This window comes from Salmo salar, chromosome ssa18 (genome assembly GCF_905237065.1).
Source record: "Salmo salar chromosome ssa18, Ssal_v3.1, whole genome shotgun sequence".
Classification (NCBI taxonomy): domain Eukaryota; kingdom Metazoa; phylum Chordata; class Actinopteri; order Salmoniformes; family Salmonidae; genus Salmo; species Salmo salar.
Window position 1 is genome coordinate 71,661,904 of NC_059459.1, and position 23,296 is coordinate 71,685,199.

The 23,296-nt window shown below is 39.2% G+C and overlaps 1 protein-coding gene across 6 annotated transcripts in view; it reads left to right on the forward strand.

Moving 5' to 3' along the window:
- Positions 1 to 23,296, forward strand: part of LOC106577984 (serine/threonine-protein kinase Nek1) — a 28,948-nt gene that overhangs the window by 908 nt on the left and 4,744 nt on the right. For 2 of the 6 annotated variants that reach the window (XM_045701453.1, XM_014156487.2), the window contains exons 2-6: positions 11,953 to 12,050; positions 12,230 to 12,462; positions 12,644 to 12,791; positions 12,939 to 12,965; positions 22,326 to 22,463. In XM_045701453.1, coding sequence (XP_045557409.1) covers positions 22,338 to 22,463 — 126 coding nt within the window. In that variant the 5' untranslated portion in view covers positions 11,953 to 12,050; positions 12,230 to 12,462; positions 12,644 to 12,791; positions 12,939 to 12,965; positions 22,326 to 22,337. Of the gene's footprint in view, positions 1 to 20; positions 119 to 11,952; positions 12,051 to 12,229; positions 12,463 to 12,643; positions 12,792 to 12,938; positions 12,966 to 18,051; positions 20,220 to 22,325; positions 22,464 to 23,296 lie in introns of those variants that run through there. The other 4 variants (XM_045701452.1, XM_045701456.1, XM_045701455.1 and 1 more) reach the window with 4 other exon arrangements.

Genomic DNA, 23,296 nt, shown 5'->3' on the forward strand with positions numbered 1-23,296 from the left:
AAAATTCCCATAACCCATGTCTGTGCTCAAACAACCATTGGTCCAGCCATAGAGGACAGACTTTTAATGCTTTGTCCCTGTTCAGAGGTAAAGCTACACTGAAGAGACACAACCACAGGTGAGGACTTTAATTGATTTAAAATAAAATATTGAATTGATTAGATATTTCAAAATGGAAAGCTGCTCCAGCCGGAGACAATATGCCTAACATACATTAAACATAATTAAGGATAAAACTATAAGCTTCAAAGCCAGCATATTTCCATTGTAGTCCTAGATGTTGCCCTGCTACCCTTGCCTACCAGTAGAGGACCACAATGGAAACAGGTTCTTCTGACTTTTTTGTGTATTAAAGTATCCTCTGCAATATTTTGGTATGCGCATTTGTTGCCTGGTGTCACTTTTTTTAATGGATTTGAAATTGTAGAATAAAAATCTAATCAAGGTGGCAGGTAGGCAAGATTGATACTTGTACTCTTAATGCTTTTTTTTCAATGCTTTCCTTGTTATATCATCAGTAGGTGGTTAATTAATACTAAAGTGGCATTCAGTTTGTAAATGTATCATAGTATAAATCTGTACTTTGGAGCACTGATCTTTGATTTTCATGCAGTATATTGTGTATTATAAAAATACGATTATTTCACTTAAGTAAACTGAGCAATGCCTTTTTTATAACGGACACTGCAAGAAAAAAGTTAAGTCACACTGCCAGATTAAAATACGTTTGACAGTTTTTTGGGGAAAATATTTTAACTATTTTGCACAATTTCCTCCTGTCATTTAACCATTGTCGTTGTTAGTTCCTCATGCTTATGAAATGAATACATGTCTGACACATCTCATTGCTTGGTGTTGCCTATTTTACATTGGCAGCATTCTTGGGGCGTCCTGTACTTTTATGTTCTTGTAAAATGCCAGACAGGGTTAGACACAGTTTACTTTTTGTTGTTCAAACAGAAGAGTTTTACCTCCGATTTGCTTTGTTTAAATACTCCAGGCTTACAAGCTTACCAGCCTTCAAAATGCCACCTGAAACCAATCAAGGAAACATCCACCTGCACAGTAGGTGGTGAAATGCACATCTAATTGATGTTTGTCTTGTGCCTGCTGTAGCTAATGTAAGCTAACTAGCAAGCTGCGGTAATGTTGTTGCAAAGATAGCAAGAATTTGTTTGTAAGCCCTTGTTGATACTAACCAAATGGCCATAACTAGCAATATTATAATTAAATCACAATGTATTAATTTGAATGAAGTAGCCACCTGTTAGCTGTCAAGAGTCAGTGGAGTAGCTAGCTAAGTTGTGCTAAATGGCGACGCAAACCATTTGGTTAACATTAGCTAGCAAGCGACCTGGGCAGTATGGGATAATGGAGAGTGAATTAAATTATTTCTTCATCTTGCTAGATAGCTAGCTTGGTAAAGCATTTAGTGTTGTATGCATTGTGCTGCACTTACCACCCCATACATTTTTTTATTTATATATACATACACTACTGGTCAAAAGTTTTTGAACTTCTACTCATTCAAGGGTTTTTCTTTATTTTGACTGTTTTCTACATTGTGGAATAACAGTGAAGACAAAAAAAAAATGAAATAACACATGTAATCATGTAGTAACCAAGTGTTAAAAATATCTTTATTATATTTATATTTAAGATCCTTCAAATAGCCACCCTTTGCCTTGATGACAGCTTTGCACACTCTTGGCATTCTCTAAACCAGCTTCATGAGGTAGTCACGTGGAATGCATTTCAATTAACAAGTGTGCCTTCTTAAAAGTGAATACGTCAAATTTTTTTCCTCCTTAATGCGTTTGAGCCAGTCTGTTGTTTTGTGACAAGGTAGGGGTCATATACAAAAGATAGCCCTATTTGGTAAAATACCAAGTCCATATTATGGCAAGAACAACTCAAATAAGCAAAGAAAAACGGCAGTCCATCATTACTTTAAGGTCAGTCAATACGGAAAGTTTCAAGAAAATGTAAAGGTCCGCTAAAAGATTGGAAGATCCAGAGTTACCTCTCCTGCAGAGGATAAGTTCATTAGAGTTACCAGCCTGAGAAATTGCAGCCCAAATAAATGCTTCACAGAGTTCAAGTAACATACACATCTCAACATCAACTGTTCAGAGGTGACTGAATCAGGCCTTCATGGTCGAAATGCTGCAAAGAAACCACTAGTAAAAGGACACCAATAGTAATAAGAAGAGACTTGCTTGGGCCAAGAAACATGAGCAATGGACATTAGTCCAGTGGAAATTTGTCCTGGAGTCCAAATTAGAGATTTTTAGTTCCATCCGCCGTGTCTTTGTGAGCCGTGGTGTGGGTGAATGGATGATATCCGCATGTGTATTTCCCACCGTAAAGCATGGAGGTGTTATGGTGTGGGGGTGCATGGCTGGTGACACGGTCTGTGATTTATTTAGAATTCAAGGCACACTTAACCAGCATGGTTACCACAGCATTCTGCAGTGATACACCATCCCATCTGGTTTGGGCTTAGTGGGACTATAATTTGTTTTTCAACAGGACAATGACCCAACACACCTCCAGGCTTGTGTAAGGCTATTTTACCAATAAGGAGAGTGATGAAGTGCTGCATCAGATGACCTGGCCTCCACAATCCCCTGACCTCAACCAAATTGAGATGGTTTGGGATGAGTTGGACCGCAGAGTGAAGAAAAAGCAGCCAACAAGTGCTCAGCATATGTGGGAACTCCTTCAAGACAGTTGGAAAAGCATTCCAGGTGACGCTGGTTGACAGAATGCCAAAAGTGTGCAAAGCTGTCATCAAGGCAAAGGGTGGCTTTTTGAAGAATCTCAAATATAAAATATATTTTGATTTGTTTATTAACACTTTTTTGGTTAGTACATGATTCCATATGTGTTATTTCATAGTTTTGATGTCTTCACTATTATTCTACAATGTAGAAAACAGAAAAAATAAAGAATTACCCTTGAATGAGTAGGTTCTCTAAAACTTTTGACCGGTAGTGTATATTTTTTTGAAACATGTTTTTCCCACTCCCGATACAACCATATACATACGAACAACAACTAAAAGACTCACACAAACAATGACTACATCTCATCTGCCCAGACCCACATGTTCAGACCCCCTTCCCTAATGTCTGCATTATTGTTTGCCACTTGACCTTAAATTGTTCCAATTAGTTTTTCTCGGTTGCTCATGCTATTTCAATAATAAATCGTTAGATCTTTCCATTGTGTTAATGATGCAAATTCATTTCCATGTTTTTAGTATACGTTTTTTCAGGATGGGATGAGAAAATAATCATCACATCCTGGGTATCTCATTACACCCCCATATGTCATGTCTTGAAATATGCAGACAGACAGATTAAAAGTATGTTTACATTGTAAATATTAGGGATGCTCGATATATCGGTGAACATATCAGAATCGGCTGATATTAGCTAAAAATACCGACATCGGCCTTATGTCTCGTGTAACACCGATGTTAAAAACCGATGTCAAAGCTACCGCGCATACCTGTATAACGTAGGTACATGACGTAATAACGCCATGTAAAATGTTGCGCTACATGTGCAACACAGCATTCCTAACCTAGTGCACACGTTGTCTGCTGTGTGGATCGAGCAGTCAACAAGTCGAGTAGTTATTTGAAAGCGTAAGAAGATTTCAGCAAGACCACTCATAGGCAAAATCCATTAAAGCAAAGTTAATGAAAATTCGTTGACCTTGACAATCATTCCCTGTCGTGGGTGATGTTGGCTTTCACCGACTGGTCGAGCACTGGTACACACTACCAAGTGCGCTATTTTTCAGATGTTGCCCAGTTACACAGTAATAGTGTCACTGCTATTAGCTTCACGACATATATACTATGGAATGCCGTTTGGGTCTTTGCGTGTCAAAAAAGATACAGTAGCACTGTCAAAGCGGTACAACAAAATCTGCAAACAAGCAAACACCGACCACGAACGATGTGTTTACAATACCGCGTTGGTAATAAAGCATAATTCGTTCGATCGCAACTTCTGGTGTAGCTAGCTTTAGATTGGTACCTAACTAGCACCAACACAACCAGCCTGAAAACTGCAGTCAATTTCATTATTCTTAGCAATGATTTAGAAATCCTTGTAAGTATTAGCTATGTTGCCACTTGTTAGCCTACTGAAATTGAACTTCAGTTCATGAAAATAAATAGCTAGCCAGCTACTTAACCCTGTTTCCCAAAGCTAACATTATAAGCAGCCAGCTAGCTTCATTTGGCTAGTGAGGCTCGACCCGGAACGGGTTATGTATTGTGAAGCTAGCCACAATAAGGATTAGGTAAAATAGTGGAATTTGTGGTTTGCCTTCAAAATAAAAGTATGTCATTGACAGTGACGCAAATTGATACATATAGTAGAATTATGCCATACTTTTATTTTGAAGGCTAACCGCAAAGTCCACTATTGTGGCTAATCCTTCACATAGATGGGTCCGACCACCGTTAATAAAATAAGAACTGTCTTATAAATTAGGGTTATTTTTAGATAACACCTAGCTATATAGTTAGCTAGGTAACTATAGCTACTGAAACCGATTATGTCGTGTTATTTGACACGTCAAACAGTGTTATTTGATGTGTATCTTTTTTGACACGCAAAGACCCAAACGGCGTTCCATGGTTGGGAATGAAACAACTAAACAATGAAACAGCACAGCAAGTAAGTGAAAGAAATAGGTTTTGATTATGTTTTACTGGTAATGGGGACATATGTAAATGCCAACAAAATAGCTTTTTGTGTGTGTGTGTGTGTGTGTGTGTGGTGTGTGTGTGTGTGTGTGTGTGTGTGTGTGTGTAACCTTTATTTAATTAGGCAAGGCAGTTAAAACTTCTTAGGGATAGGGGACAGTATTTTCACGTCCAGATGAAAAGCGTGCCCAAAGTAAACTGCCTGTTACTCAGACCCAGAAGCTAGGATATACATATAATTGGTAGATTTGGATAGAAAACACTCTAAAGTCTGAAGTTTCTAAAACTGTTAAAATAATGTCTGTGAGTATAACAGAACTGATTTGACAGGCGAAACCCCGAGGACAAACCATCCGGGGGAAAAAATTGAGGTCATAGTATTTCCCAATAGGTTTCTATTGAATGCCCTATTTAATAGGAACCTGGTTGCAGTTCCTATGGCTTCCACTAGATGTCAACAGTCTTTAGAAATTGGTTGATGTTTTTCTTTTGAGAAATGAAGAAGTAGGGCTGTTCATTGTAAGTGTCACTCCAAGTGGACTCTACTGTTTGGTGCGCGTGAACTGGAACGCGCTTCACGTTGTTTTTATCCGGTATTGGAAACAGTTTATCCCGTCTTAAATTTTAGCGATTATTTACGTTTTAGGATACCAGAGGTTGGATTAGGAACGTTGTTTGAAATGTTTGGACCAAGTTTACAGGTAACTTATTAGATACTTTGTAGTCATGTTGGGCGAGTTGGAACCGGTGTATTTCTGAATCAAACACGCCAAATAAATTGACATTTTTGGGATATAAATAAAGAATTTATCGAACAAAACGACCACTTGTGATGTTTCTGGGACATTTTGGAGTGCCAACAGAAGATCTTCAAAGGTAAGGCATGAATTATATCGCTATTTCTGACTTTTGTGTCACCACCTGCTTGGTTGAAAATTATTTTCATGTGTTTGTATGCGGGGCGCTGTTCTCAGATATTCGCATGGTCTGCTTTCGCCGTAAAGCCTTTTTGAAATCTGACACTGCGGCTGGATTCACAAGAAGTTAAGCTTTATTTTGATGTATTACACTTATATTTTCGTGAATCTTGAATATTGATATTTCTGTAGGTTTGAATTTGGCGCTCTGCAATTTCACTGGATGTTGTCAAAGGGATCACTGACAGGTTAAGAACAAATTCTTATTTACAATGATGGCCCAGACGACACTAGGGCAATTGTGCGCCGCCATATGGGACTCCCAATCACGGCCGGATGTGATACAGCCTGGATTCGAACCAGGGATTCTAGTGAGGCCTCTTGCACTGAGATGCAGTGCCTTAGATCGCTGTGTGTGTGTGTGTGTGTGTGTGTGTGTGTGTGTGTGTGTGGGAGTGTGTTAACTATTTAACTGTGCTAGAATGCTTAAAATGCCGCTAAAATTAGAAATATCAGTTATCGGAATCAGTATCGTTTTTTTGGCAAGGAAAATATCGGGTATCGGCCAAAAATGTAATATCGGTGCATCACTAGTAATATCCAAAATTACATGTTAATTCTGTCAAGGAAATACGTTTTTCCTTTTACCAAGTCATTTACGGTTTCTATGACTTTAGTTTTCCATGTGGACCAATTTATTGGTGAAATCTGAAAAGCTACCCAAGGATTGTTCCATAAGGTTGTGTTTTTAGAGAGTGATATTGGTTCTTTTAGAATATAATTAATTTTCTTCCATATTGTTATATTGTTCTTAACTATGAAATTGTTACTGTTCTTAGCTTATTCTTTGAAAATAGACACATACAAATATTCTGGGGATGAGCACGCACATCCTCAATATGTACCCATTGTTCATCTTTAGTGCATTTAACCATATGTCAAAAGTAAAAGCCTTGGGTAGCGAGTTGATACAATCCAAGTCTGGAAGGTTAAAACCACCCTCAGCTTTAGGAAGATGTAAAACTTTCCTTTTTATTCTATTAATTTTCTTTGCCCATATACAGTGCATTCAGAAAGAATTCAGACACCTTTCCTTTTTCCACATTTTGCAGTATTATAAAAGGTATGAAATATTTGTTTTTCCCATCAATCTGCACAATATACCCCATAATGACAAAGCAAATTTAGCAAATGTATAACAAAACAGAAATACCTTATTTACATAAGTATTCAGACCTTTTTCTATGAATTTCGAAAATGAGCTCAGATTTATCCTGTTTCCGTTGATCATTCTTGATGTTTTTAGAACGTGGTTGGAGTCCGCCTGTGGCAAATTCAATTGATTGGACATGATTTGGAATGGCACACACCTTTTTATACAAGGTCCCACAGTTGACAGTGCATGTCAGAGAAAGCCATGAGGTCGAAGGAATTGTCCATAGAGCTCCGAGACAGGATTGTGTCAAGGCACAGATCTGGGGAAAGGGTACCAAAACATTTCTGCAGTATTGAAGGTCCCCAAGCACACAATGGCCTCCATCATTCTTAAATGGAAAACGTTTGGAACCACCAAGACTCTTCCTGGAGCTGTCCGCCCAGACAAACTCAGCAATCGGGGATGGTCACTTTGCCAGAGATCCAGAGTTCCTCTGTGGAAATGGGACAACCATCTCTGCAGCACTCCACCGATCAGGCCTTCATAGTAGAGTGACCAGACGGAAGCCACTCCTCAGTAAAAGGCACATGACAGCCCGCTTGGAGTTTGCTAAAAGGCACCTAAAGGACTCGGACCATGAGAAACAAGATTCTCTGGTCTGATGAAACAAAGATGGAACTCTGGCCTGAATGCCAAACGTCACGTCTGGAGGAAACCTTGCACCATCCCTAGGGTGAAGCATTGTGGTGGCAGCATCATGATGTGGGGATGTTTTTCAGCAGCAAGGACTGGGAGACTAGTCAGGATCAAGGGAAAGATGAACGGAGAAAAGTACAGAGATACTTGATGAAAACCTGCTCCAGAGCGCTCAGGACCTCAGACTGGAGCGAAGGTTCACCTTCCAACAGGACAATGACCTTAAGCACACAGGCAAGACAATGCAGGAGTGGCTTTGGGACAATTCTCTTTGAGTGGCCCAGCCAGAGCCTGGACTTGAACCCGATCGAACATCTCTGGAGAGACCTGAAAATAGCTGTGCAGCAATGCTCTCCAACCAACCTGACAGAGCTTGAGAGGATCTGCAGAGAAGAATGGGAGAAACTCCCCAAATACAGGTGTGCCAAGCTTGTAGCTTCATACCCAAGAATACTCAAGGCTGTAATCGCTGCCAAAGGTGCTTCAACAAAGTACTGAATAAACAGTCTGAATACTTATGTAAATGTGATTTAAAATTGTTTTTATATTGAATGAATTTGCAAAAATTATTAAAACCTGTTTTTGCTTTGTCATTATGTGGTATTGTGTGTAGATTGAGTAATAGCAACATATGAAATTTAATCAATTTTAGAATAAGCCTGTCATTTAACAAAATTTGGAAAAAGTCCAGGGGTCTGAATACTTTCCGAATGGACTGTATATCAGGAGATCATCTGCAAATAAGTTTTGTTGATATTCATGCTTACCAATACTGATACCTGTTACGTTTGGGTCCTGTGTAATTCTTTCTGCAAGTGGTTCAATTGCCAGGTTAATAATGTATTATTTGTGTATCAGTGGAGGCTGGTGGAAGGTGCTATAGGTGTACGCAGTCATTGTAATGGCTGGAATGGAATTCATGGAATGGAGTCAAATGTGCTTTCCATATGTTTGATTACAATGAGCCCGTCCTGCTATCGCTCCTCCCACCAGCTTCCACTGTTGTGTATATTTTTTCTTTAGGACATTTATACAATATTTTTATTACATGTTTATAATTTTAGCTGGAAAATTGAAAGCTTCTAAAGTTTTGAATAGGAATGGCCTTCCAAGATGGCCGGAAGCCTTTTCGGCTTCAACAACCATGATTGATAAATCAATATCTTGTTTATTGGCTTATCGTATTAAACTGATCCTTGTATTTGTTTGTGAGTGTCTATTTTGATAAACCCTGTTTGATATGTATAAATACTGGTAAGACTTTTGCCATTCCATTGCTTTTAAACTTTTATTATTTTATTGGCACAATTTAATAAACGTATGGGTCTATAATCAGCAGGGGACACTCTAGATTTTCCTGTTTTTATTATCACTTAAATAACTGTTTGATACATGGAACTAGGAAGTACTGAATTGAGTGTAAATAGGGGGATACTTTTCCCAAAATGTTGAACAGAATTCTATGGGAAAGCTATCTGTTCCTGGTGCTTTTCTCCATGCGAATGTTTTAACAGTATCTAATATTTCTTCTTGGGTGATCTCTGTTTTTATTGTTCATTTTTTGTCTGCTGTTGTTGAGTCTTAGAAGGCAATAGGATCCGTCCAACTGTTGTTTAATTCTGATTCATATACATTTTCATAGAAGCTATTAAATGTGTAATTAATTGCATTGTTGTTTCTAACTGCCGCTTGTGTATCGTTAACCTTTAAAATTATAACTGGTTTAGCATGTATGCGTCTTGTGATAGCTGCAAGATATTTACCAGGTTTATTTGTCATTAAGTAGTATGTTTTATTTGTTTCTCTTCAAAAGCAAAATAGTGTATGTCTGCTTAAGTTCAGATATTTTATTTTATTCTTTACCTTGTGAATATTTTTTATGTGCTTTTTCAAAGATAGTAATTTATTGTTATTTAATTTCTAAATCAGATGTAACTTTTGCCAAGTATGAGATTAACATTCCCCTAATGTACGCCTTAATGGCATCCCAAATTATATCCTTGGTCGGCTTTTCTCTGTCCTCAGTCTAATGGTAAAGGTTTTCTTTTTTATTTACTTATTTTATAAATATCAGATTTGATTTACTTATTTTATAAATATCAGAAGATGCGCTCTGTTCATTCTCCAAATTCTGTTGCTAAGTATATTTTCTATTGATGCATGATACGGGAGAATGATATGATATCACTATATTCTGAATATTTTTAATCCAGTAAATTGTTGAGTGCATTTTTGCATGTAGTCAATTCTTGAATACCTTTTCTTAGTTTGAGATAAAAAGGAATAGTCCTTTAGAATACACTCCAGGTGTCCTGTAAATTATTTGTAGAGATTAACATTTCTCAGCCTCTTTGGAGTCTCGCTAAATGTAATCTTATGATTTAGGTCACCTGCTAAAATAATAGTTCCTGTCTAGATTTGATCTAAAAAAGCTAGAATTATATCTAAAAACACAAGATTTTCCCCCTGGTGGGATATACGATGAAATCAATGTATATTTTTCACCATGTAAGGTACAATTCCACATTTAAAAATGGTCTTCATGGTCCATGTGCTGGGATATAAAGGAAAATGGTGTATTCTTATTTATCAGGATGCCTACACCTCTGCTTTTACTACACTAGGTGACAGCATAGGCCTCTCCAATCCAGCTCCTATTAAAATGTAAAATTTTTCTCTTCCAAGAAAACCACATCTGCTGACAATCTCTTTAATTGTTTGAGAACCATATGCTTTTTTCCCCCATCATGGAGCCCGTGCACATTATATGTGATAATTCGGATTTTGTTGGTCTTTACTTAGAATCAAAGTTAACCTGATCTATTCTTATTCTGTCTATCACCCCATTTGTTTCATATGACGTGTGTTACTGCCTGGCTCAGTTAGCAAGCTAACGCTAGCTAGTTAACTAATGAACAGGTGCACATGTTCACTCAACCTAACAAAAAATACTTCAAGCACAAAACTCCTTAGCTAGATGTAAGTATGTAAAGACTTGATTACGAAAAAATATGTATTTTGCAGCTTTATTGTTTTAGTTAGAACAATTCTGATTAAAAGGGGGTGGATTACACTGGTAAAAGGGTCCTCTTTTTATTGTCTCTTCTGTATGCTCCCCCACATGGAGGTTCTCAGCCACTAAGTAGAAACAGTTTGTCTGTACCAGGTCGTTACACAGTAGGAATGTCTTTTGTTCTAGCAAGAGATGGAACGGCCTCCTACTGTGCTAAGTACCTATCTGCAGTGATATTTCTTGGTGTGCCTGTACCTTAAGGAAGAGACCATCTGATATGGTCACAAAATCCTCATGCCAAAGTGGCAGTCTGTTTGTGCGATCATGCTAACTCCTCCTGTCACTCATTGTCATGTTTGGCTTGACAATGACAGAAATGAAGTTGGCAAGAGCACAAACTGATCTGGGAACAGGCTAAAAATCCTAGGGTATTGAATCATTTTCTTACCAAATGTATTGACTTCAAATGTTTGCTGGGCTTTGATTACCTTGCAAGAGCTATTGGGTATATGGGTTTTGGGTCAAGATTCACATGGCATTGACCAACACACTATTCTATTTGCAGATATGGCTTCCTCTAGAAGTAGTCTGCTTGAGAGAGAGTTCAATTGCTCTATATGTCTAGATTTATTCATGGACCCAGTCACCACTCCCTGTTGCCGCAACTTCTGTAAGAATTGTATCGGAATTTACTGGAATTCCAGTGATGTACCCTATGTGTAAAGAGGAGTTCTTCAAAAGACCTGAGCTCTGGGTCAACACGTCATACAGAGAAGAAGTTGATCATTTTAAGTCGTTGAGTGTTAAGGATATGAAGCGCCCCGTCTTCGCTGGTCCTGGCGATGTGGCCTGTGACGTCTGCTCTGGGAGGAAGCTCAAGGCCCTGAAGTCCTGCCTGGTGTGTCTCACCTCTTTCTGTGAGATTCACCTGGAGCCTCACCATAGAGTGGCGACCCTGAAGAGACACACGCTAGTGGACCCCTTTAAGAACCTGGAGGACAGGATGTGTAAGAAGCATAAGAGGCTCCGGGACATGTTCTGTCAGAACGACCAGACGTGTCTGTGTCAGATCTGTGCTGAGGCGGACCACAAAAATAACTTCATTTTAACTGTGGAAAAGGAGTTGGAAGTGAAGATGGTATGTTTTTTTTTCCACAAGATCCTTCAGCACTTTTATAAAATCAAAAAAACTGTACATAGTAGAAGAAAATGAATGAGCAAATAAGGGCATGAATACAGTTGGAAAATTCCAGTAACTTTAACCTAAAATTCCCAGGTTACCCGGATATTCAAGTTGCAGGATTCCCGGATTTACTCCTGATTCCAGGAGTCATCTAATCGGGATTTCTTGAAAATCTGGGAATTTGGGAGGATATCTGGAAACCTGGGAATTCGTCAAACATTGATTATGTAACAATTTTGTTTACGGTTGTTTCCCCAGGTCAAGCACACTGAGGCAAATGTTCAGCAGATGCTCTTGGAGAGAAGAAGGTGAAGGAGATCAAACAATCAGTGGAGCTCAGCAGAGTGAGTTCTCATGTAAGCATCCTGACTTTCATTGTTCCCATCTATGTGGGCTCCACTTTAAGATACTCTTATCTTGCTGATACATTATTCATGAGGTGTCATTTCTTGCCCCTATATAATCAAAGTCTATTAATCTATTTGTTCTTTAACTTATTTTTGATCTGTTCTTTTTGTTATATTTTTCTTACCAGACGAGTGCTAATAAAAAGTTCATGGACAGTACCCAGATATCCAGTGCTTTAATAAAGTCAATTTCCAAGATCCTTACCGAGCTCTATGAGGTTATTGAGGAGAAGCAGAAAGCAGCAGAGCCATAGACTGAAGGGCTCGTCAAGGAGCTGGAGGAGGAAATCAGTGATCTAAAGAAGAGAAGCGGTGCTCTGGAGCAGCTGTCACACACCGAGGACCACGTCTACCTGATAAGGTACAAAACCATAAGCCACTTTGTTCTAAGCATCATTTGGATATGTATTTCCCACCGGTCTTAGAAGTTGTTTGTGAGTCTGTGAAAATATGTTACAATTTGTATTGTACACATCAAGCATCTCATGAAAAAAAAGAATTTTCCATAAGCATAGTAATATTATTTAATTTTTCTTTCACAGACATGCAGGGAAGTCTGTACTCTTCCATAAGGCAAGAGCTGGACCAACATCCTTGTAGACAAAGACCTGTATCTGGGCTTGGTGGAAAAGGGAATATATGCGATATAGGATTATCTCATGAAGGAAGTGAGAGAGTTATCAGCTGAAGGTAAGCATTTGTAACATTTATTATCATTTCTAAAGGCTTATTTATGAAAAACTATTTTAAAGTCTTAACAAGTATTTTAATGTGTGGGTTGGCAGTCTTTAAATTCTATTTTTGAAATTGGATAAGAATCAATGTTTTCTTCCTCAGAGCTGAAACAGATGCAACAATGTGCAGGTGGGTGTGAATCATTGACTTTTCTAAATCTTGACTAAATAGATTATGGAATAAGAATCTAAATATATGGTTTTGTTCTACTGTTTCAGTGGATGTGACCCTAAATCCCAGAACTGCAGGCATGGAATTAAATACAAACCGAATATATGTATTCAATTTGTGCAATACAAATTTAAAAACTAGAGAATTGCAATTAAATTTCTGAATACAAATTCAGTTTCTGTTAGCGCTAATATCACTCTATAAGCAGGTCCTTGGCTCATCGTCTCTCCAGATAGGAAAGAAGTCCGTAAATCACCAAAAAAACTAAGTTGACAAAACCCAGAAAGATTCACTCAAGATGTCTGCTACAAGACCATGGTGCTTGCCTACGGAGCTGTGAGGGGAACGGCACCTCCGTACTTTCAGGCTCTGATCAGTCCCTACACCCAAAGAAGGGCACTGCGTTCATCCACCTCTGGCCTGCTCGCCCCCCTACCTCTGCGGAAGCACAGTTACCGCTCAGCCCAGTCAAAACTGCTCGCTGCTCTGGCACCCCAATGGTGGAACAAGCTCCCTCACGACGCCAGGACAGCGGAGTCAATCACCACCTTCCGGAGACACCTGAAACCCCACCTCTTTAAGGAATACCTGGGATAGGATAAAGTAATCCTTCTACCCCCCCCCCCCCCCAAAAAAAAAAGATATAGATGTACTATTGTACAGTGGTTGTTCCACTGGATATCATAAGGTGAATGCACCAATTTGTAAGTCGCTCTGGATAAGAGCATCTGCTAAATGACGTAAATGTAATGTCTGTGTCCTGGCTAACGACGATCATCTCAACGTCAACAAAACAAAGGAGATGATCGTGGACTTCAGGAAACAGCAGAGGGAGCACCCCCCTATCCACATCGATGGGACAGTAGTGGAGAAGGTGGAAAGTTTTAAGTTCCTCGGCGTACACATCACGGACAAACTGAAATGGTCCACCCACACAGACAGCGTGGTGAAGAAGGCGCAGCAGCACCTCTTCAACCTCAGAAGGCTGAAGAAATTTGGCTTGTCACCAAAAACACTCAAACTTTTACAGATGCACAATTGAGAGCATCCTGTCGGGCTGTATCACCGCCTGGTACGGCAACTGCTCCGCCCACAACTGTAACGCTCTCCAGAGGGTAGTGTGTTCTGCACAACGCATCACCAGGGGCAAACTACCTGCCCTCCAGGACACCTACACCACCAAATGTCACAGGAAGGTCAAAAAGATCATCAAGGACAACAACCACCCGAGCCACTGCAGGTGCAGTACAGGTGCATCAAAGCTGGGACTGAGAGACTGAAAAACAGCTTCTATCTCAAGGCCATCAGACTGTTAAACAGCCATCACTAACATTGAGTGGCTGCTGCCAACATACTGACTCAATCTCTAGCCACTTTAATAATTAAAAATGGGATGTAATAAATGTATCACTAGTCACTTTAAACTATGCCACTTTATATAATGTTTACATACCCTACACTACTCATCTCATATGTAAATACAGTGAGGGAAAAAAGTATTTTATCTCCTGCTGATTTTGTACGTTTGCCCACTGACAAAGAAATGATCAGTCTATAATTTTAATGGTAGGTTTATTTGAACAGTGAGAGACAGAATAACAACAAAAAAATCCAGAAAAAACGCATGTCAAAAATGTTATAAATTGATTTGCATTTTAATGAGGGAAATAAGTATTTGACCCCCTCTCAATCAGAAAGATTTCTGGCTCCCAGGTGTCTTTTATACAGGTAACGAGCTGAGATTAGGAGCACACTCTTAAAGGGAGTGCTCCTAATCTCAGTTTATTACCTGCATAAAAGACACCTGTCCACAGAAGCAATCAATCAGATTCCAAACTCTCCACCATGGCCAAGACCAAAGAGCTCTCCAAGGATGTCAGGTCTACAAGACTATCGCCAAGCAGCTTGGTGAAAAGGTGACAACAGTTGGTGCGATTATTCGCAAATGGAAGAAACACAAAAGAACTGTCAATTTCCCTCGGCCTGGGGCTCCATGCAAGATCTCACCTCGTGGAGTTGCAATGATCATGAGAACGGTGTGGAATCAGCCCAGAACTACATGGGAGGATCTTGTCAATGATCTCAAGGCAGCTGGTAACACACAACGCCGTGAAGGACTGAAATCCTGCAGCGCCCGCAAGGTCCCCCTGCTCAAGAAAGCACATATACATGCCCGTCTGAAGTTTGCCAATGAACATCTGAATGATTCAGAGGACAACTGGTGAAAGTGTTGTGGTCAGATGAGACCAAAATTGAGCTCTTTGGCATTAACTCAACTCGCCGTGTTTGGAGGAGGAGGAATGCTGCCTATGACCCCAAGAACACCATACCCACCGTCAAACATGGAGGTGGAAACATTATGCTTTGGGGGTGTTTTTCTGCTAAGGGGACAGGACAACTTCACCGCATCAAAGGGAAGATGGACGGGGCCATGTACCATCAAATCTTGGGTGAGAACCTCCTTCCCCTAGCCAGGGCATTGAAAATGGGTCGTGGATGGGTATTCCAGCATGACAATGACCCAAAACACACGGCCAAGGCAACAAAGGAGTGGCTCAAGAAGAAGCACATTAAGGTCCTGGAGTGGCCTAGCCAGTTTCCAGACCTTAATCCCATAGAAAATATGTGGAGGGAGCTGAAGGTTCGACTTGCCAAACGTCAGCCTCGAAAGCTTGATGACTTGGAGAAGCTCTGCAAAGAGGAGTGGGACAAAATCCCTCCTGAGACGTGTGCAAACCTGGTGGCCAACTACAAGAAACATCTGACCTCTATGATTGCCAACAAGGGTTTTGCCACCAAGTACTAAGTCATGTTTTGCAGAGGGGTCAAATAATTATTCCCCTCATTAAAACGCAAATCAATTTATAACATTTTTGACATGCGTTTTTCTCGATTCTTTTGTTGTTATTCTGTCTCTCACTGTTCAAATAAACCTACCATTAAAATTATAGACTGAACATTTCTTTGTAAGTGGGCAAATGTACAAAATCAGCAGGGGATCAAATACTTTTTTCCCTCACTGTACTGTACTCTATACCATCTTCTACATCTTGCCTATGCCGTTCGTCCATCGCTCATCCATATATATTTTTATTTACATATTCTTATTCATTCCTTTTCACTTGTGTGTATAAGGTAGTTGTTGTGAAATTGTTAGATTACTTGTTAGATATTACTGCATTGCCGGAACTAGAAGCACAAGCATTAAAATACACTCGCATTAACATCTGCTAACCATGTGTATGTGACAAATACAATTTGATTTGATTTGGTTCAGCTCTGGAAAACACTACTGAAAGGTGAGATAAGAAAACATTACATTTTACTTAGTTGTTGTGGTTTTGCATCACAAGCTCCATGTCACACAATATAGAAAAGTGAAAAAAGACAAGCAGTATCACATAACACATAATGATCATGCTCGGCTATGAAAAGCCAATTGACATTTACTCCTGAGGTGCTGACCTGTTGCACCCCTCTACAACCACTGTGAATATTATTATTATTTGACCCTGCCGGTCATCTATGAATGTTGCAACATCTTGTCCATGTTCTGTTATAATCTCCACACAGAACAGCCAGAAGAGGACTGGCCACCCCTCAGAGCCTGGTTCCTCTCTAGGTTTCTTCCTAGGTTCCTACCTTTCGAGGGAGTTTTTCCGAGCCACCGTGCTTCTACATCTGCATTGGTTGCTGTTTGGGGTTTTAGGCTGGGTTTCTGTATACTGTAGCACTTTGTGACATTGGCTGATGTAAAAAGGGCTCCTCCAACTCGGGACTTCTGGGAAAACTGGATGATTTTGGAGGTACCGGAATTTGGCAGCCATTTTATTAACATAGACATAGTATATATTTTAGGTGGGCGTGCAGGGCAAATCTAACTGATTCTTAGGAGTTGCACAGTGGTCTGTGAACAGGAAGGAGTTCATCACGGCGAACCCCACCCAAGGTCTCATCGAAGCCAAAGATATTCAGGCCTGCACTGACACAGCCTTTTCTCTCACTCGTGTTGACGGCTTGCCCACGAAGGTTGGGGTGTTTGTGAATTATGAAGGCGGGCAGGTCTCGTTTTACAACGTCAAGGCCAAGCCTCACATGTACTCGTTCGTCGTCTGTACCTTCAGAGAGAATGTTTTTCCTTTCTTTGCCCCTTGTCGAAGTGACGATGATAAGAAAGAGATCCTACCTCTTGTTTTATCTCCAGTTCAGCTCACAGAATGATACACATAATTTTTTGGGAGTTCAAAGATTTCTTACAAACCTTTTGACTTTGACATTATATTGATTCTTGCTCATAGAAAAACTGAAAAAACAATGAATTTACATCATTAAACAACTGCATAGAAAATAGCATAAGAAAACACTAATTTAATGACATAAATGATGATATATAATACAGAACACTTGCAACATATTACAGGATATTTATTTTCCAACCTGGGAGTTTTGGTAAAGATACTGGCAAAATTGCATAATGTTACTACTGTGTACGAAACCCATATAAAGTGATGAACTAAATACAGTTAAAGTCGGAAGTTTACATACACTTAGATTGGAGTGATTAAAACTCATTTTTCAACCATTCCACAAATTTCTTGTTAACAAACTATAGTTTTGGCAAGTCAGTTAGGACATCTACTTTGTGCATGACACAAGTAATTTTTCCAACAATTGTTTACAGACAGATTGTTTCACTTATAATTCACTGTATCACAATTCCAGTGGGTCAGAAGTTTACATACACTAAGTTGACTGTCCCTTTAAACAGCTTGGGAAATTCCAGAAAATTATGTCATGGCTTTAGAAGCTTCTGATAGGCTAATTGACATAATTTGAGTCAATTGGAGGTGTACCTGTGCATGTATTTCAAGGCCTACCTTCAAACTCAGTGCCTCTTTGCTTGACATCATGGGAAAATCCAAAAGAAATCAGCCAAGACCTCAGAAAAAAAATTGTAGACCGACGGTACCACGTTCATCTGTACAAACAATAGTACGCAAGTATAAATATCATGGGACCACGCAGCAAGCATACTTCCAAAGTTGTGGCAAAATGGCTTAAGGACAACAAAGTGAAGGTATTGGAGTGGCCATCACAAAGCCCTGACCTCAATCCTATAGAACATTTGTGGGCAGAACTCAAGAAGCGTGTGCGAGCAAGGAGGCCTACAAACCTGACTCAGTTACACCAGCTCTGTCAGTAGGAACGGGCCAGAATTCACCAAACGTATTGTGGGAAGCTTATGGAAGGCTACCTGAAACGTTTGAACCAAGTTAAACAATTTTAAAGGCAATTCTACCAAATACTAACTCGGTGTATGTAAACTTCTGACCCACTGGGAATGTAACGAAAGAAATAAAAGCAGAAATAAATCATTCTCTCTACTATTATTCTGACATTTCACATTTTTTAAATAAAGTGGTGATTCCAGCTGACCTAAAACAGGGATTTTTTACCAGGGTTAAATGTCAGGAATTATGAAAAACTGAGTTTAAATGTGTTTGGCTAAGGTGTATGTAAACTTCCGACTTCAACTGTATGTCTGTGTTCCTCAAGATATAGTTGTTGTTGTATCAATGTGGACCAGTGTTTCTTGTCCAAGAAAGAACTCCAAGGTTAAATTGATAATTCACACGATTTACAAAATAACACATTAGTATCCTTATTCTGTAAGTAGTCCATGGAGAGGTATGACAGCAATCCATGATTTGTTTTATTTTCCCTAGTATGGTTTTCAAATGCTAACGTTTTAGCATTTGTGGGGCAAATCCCATGCAAGTCAGCTTTTTTTTCAAATTTGAATTTTTTTCGCACATATCCAAATCATTACAAAATATCTCAAATTGATTGTGCTCAACAATGTCACTATAGATGACTTGGACATAATGCGTTAAACATGCTAATATAGGTACCATGACTTGGCATTTGTACCTTGTCCATGAACTGCTCATATAAAGAAATGTATACCTGTACCTCACACATATTTAGATACAAATTGAGAATCTTAAACTGTCACTTCTATCTCAGTACTCTATTACTAAATCCAACACTACTATGCACTCTGTTCAAAGGGAAAGGTATCATGTATGTATCTGTGTATAGAACCATCTAGAATGCTTGTAAAAGCACAAAGCCTGTTTTATCACGGCCAGTGCCAATTATGGTTTCCACCATTTCAAAGTAGTCAACTGGGTTGGACTTCAGACATAGGCAGCTGGTGGCTGCCTTAATTGGGGAGGAAGTGCTCATATTAACGCCCTGAAACATAGTGGTATTGAACACATGATTTCCATGTGTCAACTCACTCCAGCCATTATTATGAGCCATCCTCCCCTCACCAGCCTCCTGTTGGGTTAACATTTTTAGATATTTAGCAGACCATCTACAGGAGCAATAATGGTTTAGTTCCTTGCTCAGGGACAGATTTTTCACCTAGTCATCTAAGGGAGTCAAACTAACAACCTTTTTGGTTACTGGTCCAATGCTCTTAACGTCTAGGCTACCTGCCGCTTACAGGATGAATCACAGCATTCCTTCCAGGTCAGCAGGAGGGATCAGCCAACGCATTATACCAGACAGAAGAGAAGGCAAAACACTCGGCTCCCTAATTTCTTCTGATCGGGCAGGGCCACTCTGGTCTACTTATTTCCTCTTTGTGTCCCCTCCCTGCTCACCCCACTAAGTAGACCAGAACCAACTGTTCCCTCTCTTGCATGAGCATGCTAGAGGTTTTGGAGGAACCGTTAGCTCTCGCGTGAAAAGCATGCTCACGTTAGAAAAGAAACGCCCACTTACAAAGACAGGAACCTTGACCATTTCTTTCAATGGTAAACGGCCTGAGTAACTTGTTTATCCACCATATTTGATTATATTTCTGAGCAAATATTCCAGCACTATGCATGATCTAGGCCTTATGCCTGTTTAAACTATACACAATCCAGCACAGTAGGTGGAAGTATTCACCAATAAGTTCATAGAAGTAGAATATTGACTCCTTTAAAATGGAGATGGCCCTCAATGGCACTGTCCATATTGTCACAGAAAGGACAATGGAAAATATAGGGGGTGTGTCCTCTTGTCCATCTCTAGGATGACATGACTTTTGAAAGGAGTATTTAATGCTTTTTTCCAGATGTAAAGTAGAAGCAAATAGGAGAGAACACATTCAAAGGGAAGAAAGTTCCTTGTAAGAGAATTTCATACTATCAGCAGGTAACTTAATATTGAAACAACAAACCCTTTTAGAAGTCTATCATGGTATTCTAATACTCCTAAAGAATATGGGTACATTTCCATTTGTGTATTTTTTTTATTTTAATCTTCCTTTGTACTTGTGGGGAAAAGTAGCTTAAATCCCAGCTGTTATAAGAAATGTCAGATGTTTTTGTTCTGTGTTTTATCTTCCTGTCATGGAATATTCAGTTGATATTTTTTTTTACAATTACTGAAAGTGATATGTCCATTGGTACAGTGCACCTTTTATTGTTGTATGTGGATGGATATTATTGGATATAATTGCTTTTAAGCACATTTGTTTGGGGCTCAGCAGTTCTAAACAGTGTATTGATAGATTTGCATTGTAATTATATTCAAAATGTTTACAGGCATTTATCAGGAGAGATATTTCCTCATGTTTATCAAAGATGGTGTCATTTCTGAGAAACAGATGATGATCTCTAGGTCAGGTTAATGAAGGAACTGTGAGCTCGCTCGGGAAAAGATGCTCACTCTAAAGAGGGAAACCCCACTTACACAGACAATATATAATTGCTTTTAAGCAAATTTGTTTATGGCTGAGCAGTTCTAAACAGTGTATTGACATTCTTGATGTCACCCTGTACTTTTACAGTATGTTGTTAAACCTGTTCTAGAGATCATCTGATATGGTCTTAGACACGAAGGGCATTAAAAGGGACATTTCCCCTTAGCTCTGCCACTGTACATATTCATTACTACATTACGTTTTGTCATAGACTACAAGTCCAAACCACAATCTAGAATATGCACATTTTAATTTCACTGCTAAAATCAGGAAGTTTCGACTTTCTGTGCATTCGTCTGCTCAGAGTGCAGAACAAGGTTCGACATTCATAGCAAATGCATGATGAACGACGGGTACAGAGCAGGAAGCACTGCCCCAACATGATATCAGTGCTGTGAAAAAGTATTTGCCCCCTTTCCAATTTCCTCTACTTTTGCAGATTTTTATACTGAATGTTATTAGATCTACGCAAACCCAATATTAGATAAAGGGAACCTGAGTTACCAAATAACACAACAATTACATACGTATCATCTATTTCATAAACAAACTTTCCAATCCCCCTGTTTAACAAAGTAATTGCACCCTTACACTTTAGCTGCAATGACCCCAACCAAACGCTTCTTGTAGTTGGAATTTTGGCCCACTCTTCCATGCAGAACTGCTTTAACTCAGCGACATTTGTGGTTTTCAAGCATGAACTGCTCGTTTCAAGTCCTGCCACAACATCTTAGTTGGGATTAGGTCTGGACTTTGACTAGGCTATTCCAAAACTTCACATTTGTTGCTTTTTAGTTATTTTTATGTAGACTTGAGAGTGTGTTTTGGATCATTGTCTTGCTGCATGACCCAGCTGCGTTTCAGTTTCAGCTCACACATGGAAGGCCTGACATTCTCCTGTAGAATTCTCTGATTCAGAGCAGAATTCCTGGTTCCTTCTATTAAGACAAGTTGTCCAGGTCCTGAGGCAGCAAAGCATCATCAAAATATCACATTACTACCACCATGCTTGACTGTTGGTATGAGGTTCTTACTGTGGAATGCAGTGTTTGGTTTTCACTAGGCATAATGGGACACATGTCGTCCAAAAAGTTGCACGTTTGACTCATCTGTCCATAGAACATTCTTCCAAGAGTCTTGATCATCCAGGTGCTCCCAGATGCTTTTTGGCAAACTTGAGTCAACTGTTTGTACGAGACCGGTCCTATGATAAATTAAAAAAACAATGCTTTATTCCTTTAAGGAGGCAAATACTCATCAGCAGAGTTGAGTGAAATACCCCTCAGCAAAGTTTGAAATTGGCATGGTCTAGTTGACTCAACAACTAAAAACACAGAAGTTTAGGTTCCTTAATAAACCAGAAAATCTATACTTATTTCTGGTTGTTCATGAAAGTTAATTGGTCCTACTTTGTAGTATACCCCTCTGCATTTCATGAACAATTTATTGTAGGCTGCATTTCAAAACAATGCATTTTAACATAATTCCAAATATTGTACTGTACATACATTTTTGACATTTGAGTTATTTACCAATGACACCATACTGTATTCTAGAGAATTCTAAAGATGGGGAATACACAGAGTGTCCTTGAGAAGAAAGGATACACTATCCTGAGGAAGGTAGAGAATGGTGTCATAGCTACTGACAAAGATGGGGACCAGTTTGTCATTAAAGAGATCAAACTGAATGAGGTAAGTGGACACCATTTTGTTTTCTTTGAGAGTAACGATTTCCAATAAGGTGTGTTATTTATGTGACTATAGATCATTTATAAGGAATTTGGCATGAGTCTGCTTTTGTTGTGTTAATCATATTTCATAAATTATACTATATGCTGCCACATGTCAGTCTCTTTTTGTACTTATTTGACTTATTTCATTGTATTGTTTTACTGTAAATTGTGTTGCAATTTTAAATTATTTTTTTAATCTTAAAAGGGGGTATATGGTTTAAGCTGATATATGGTTTAAGATGGTTATACTTCTGTATGGATAGTTTAACTATTTGATGTAGATTATCAAAAATATATGTAAATAAATATAAAATATTGAATTTGGCCTTTACTACTATAGCCGATAGAAACGCATTGAATAACACATTCACAAATGGCAAAAAAGACAGTAAAGAAATAAATCGTAAGGAGTAAAGTTTTGAAGTGTCTGTCCTGAATGTAGGAGATATAAGAAGTTCAGGAAATATATATATTTAACCCCTAGCTCCATACTTCCATTCATGTGAAACCATCGTGTTCGTGAGAGTCTCATCTTCCCATAGAGTGGTCATAATAGTTTGTAGGCCAAACCGTTCGGACGCTACCGTCGTTTTCGTGACTAGACAGATTTTCGGGATGTCCCATGGTCTGACAAACACCGCTGTAGCTCGGTCACCTTCCACCACAGATACGGAAGACGGATGCGGATACGGAAGGCGGATGCTGTGGCTAGAGAACAGCCAATGGAGCGTTGTTTTTAGAATACGGAGGAGGTGGCGTGGTTTATCCAGGTTTATCCGTTCTGACGCAACA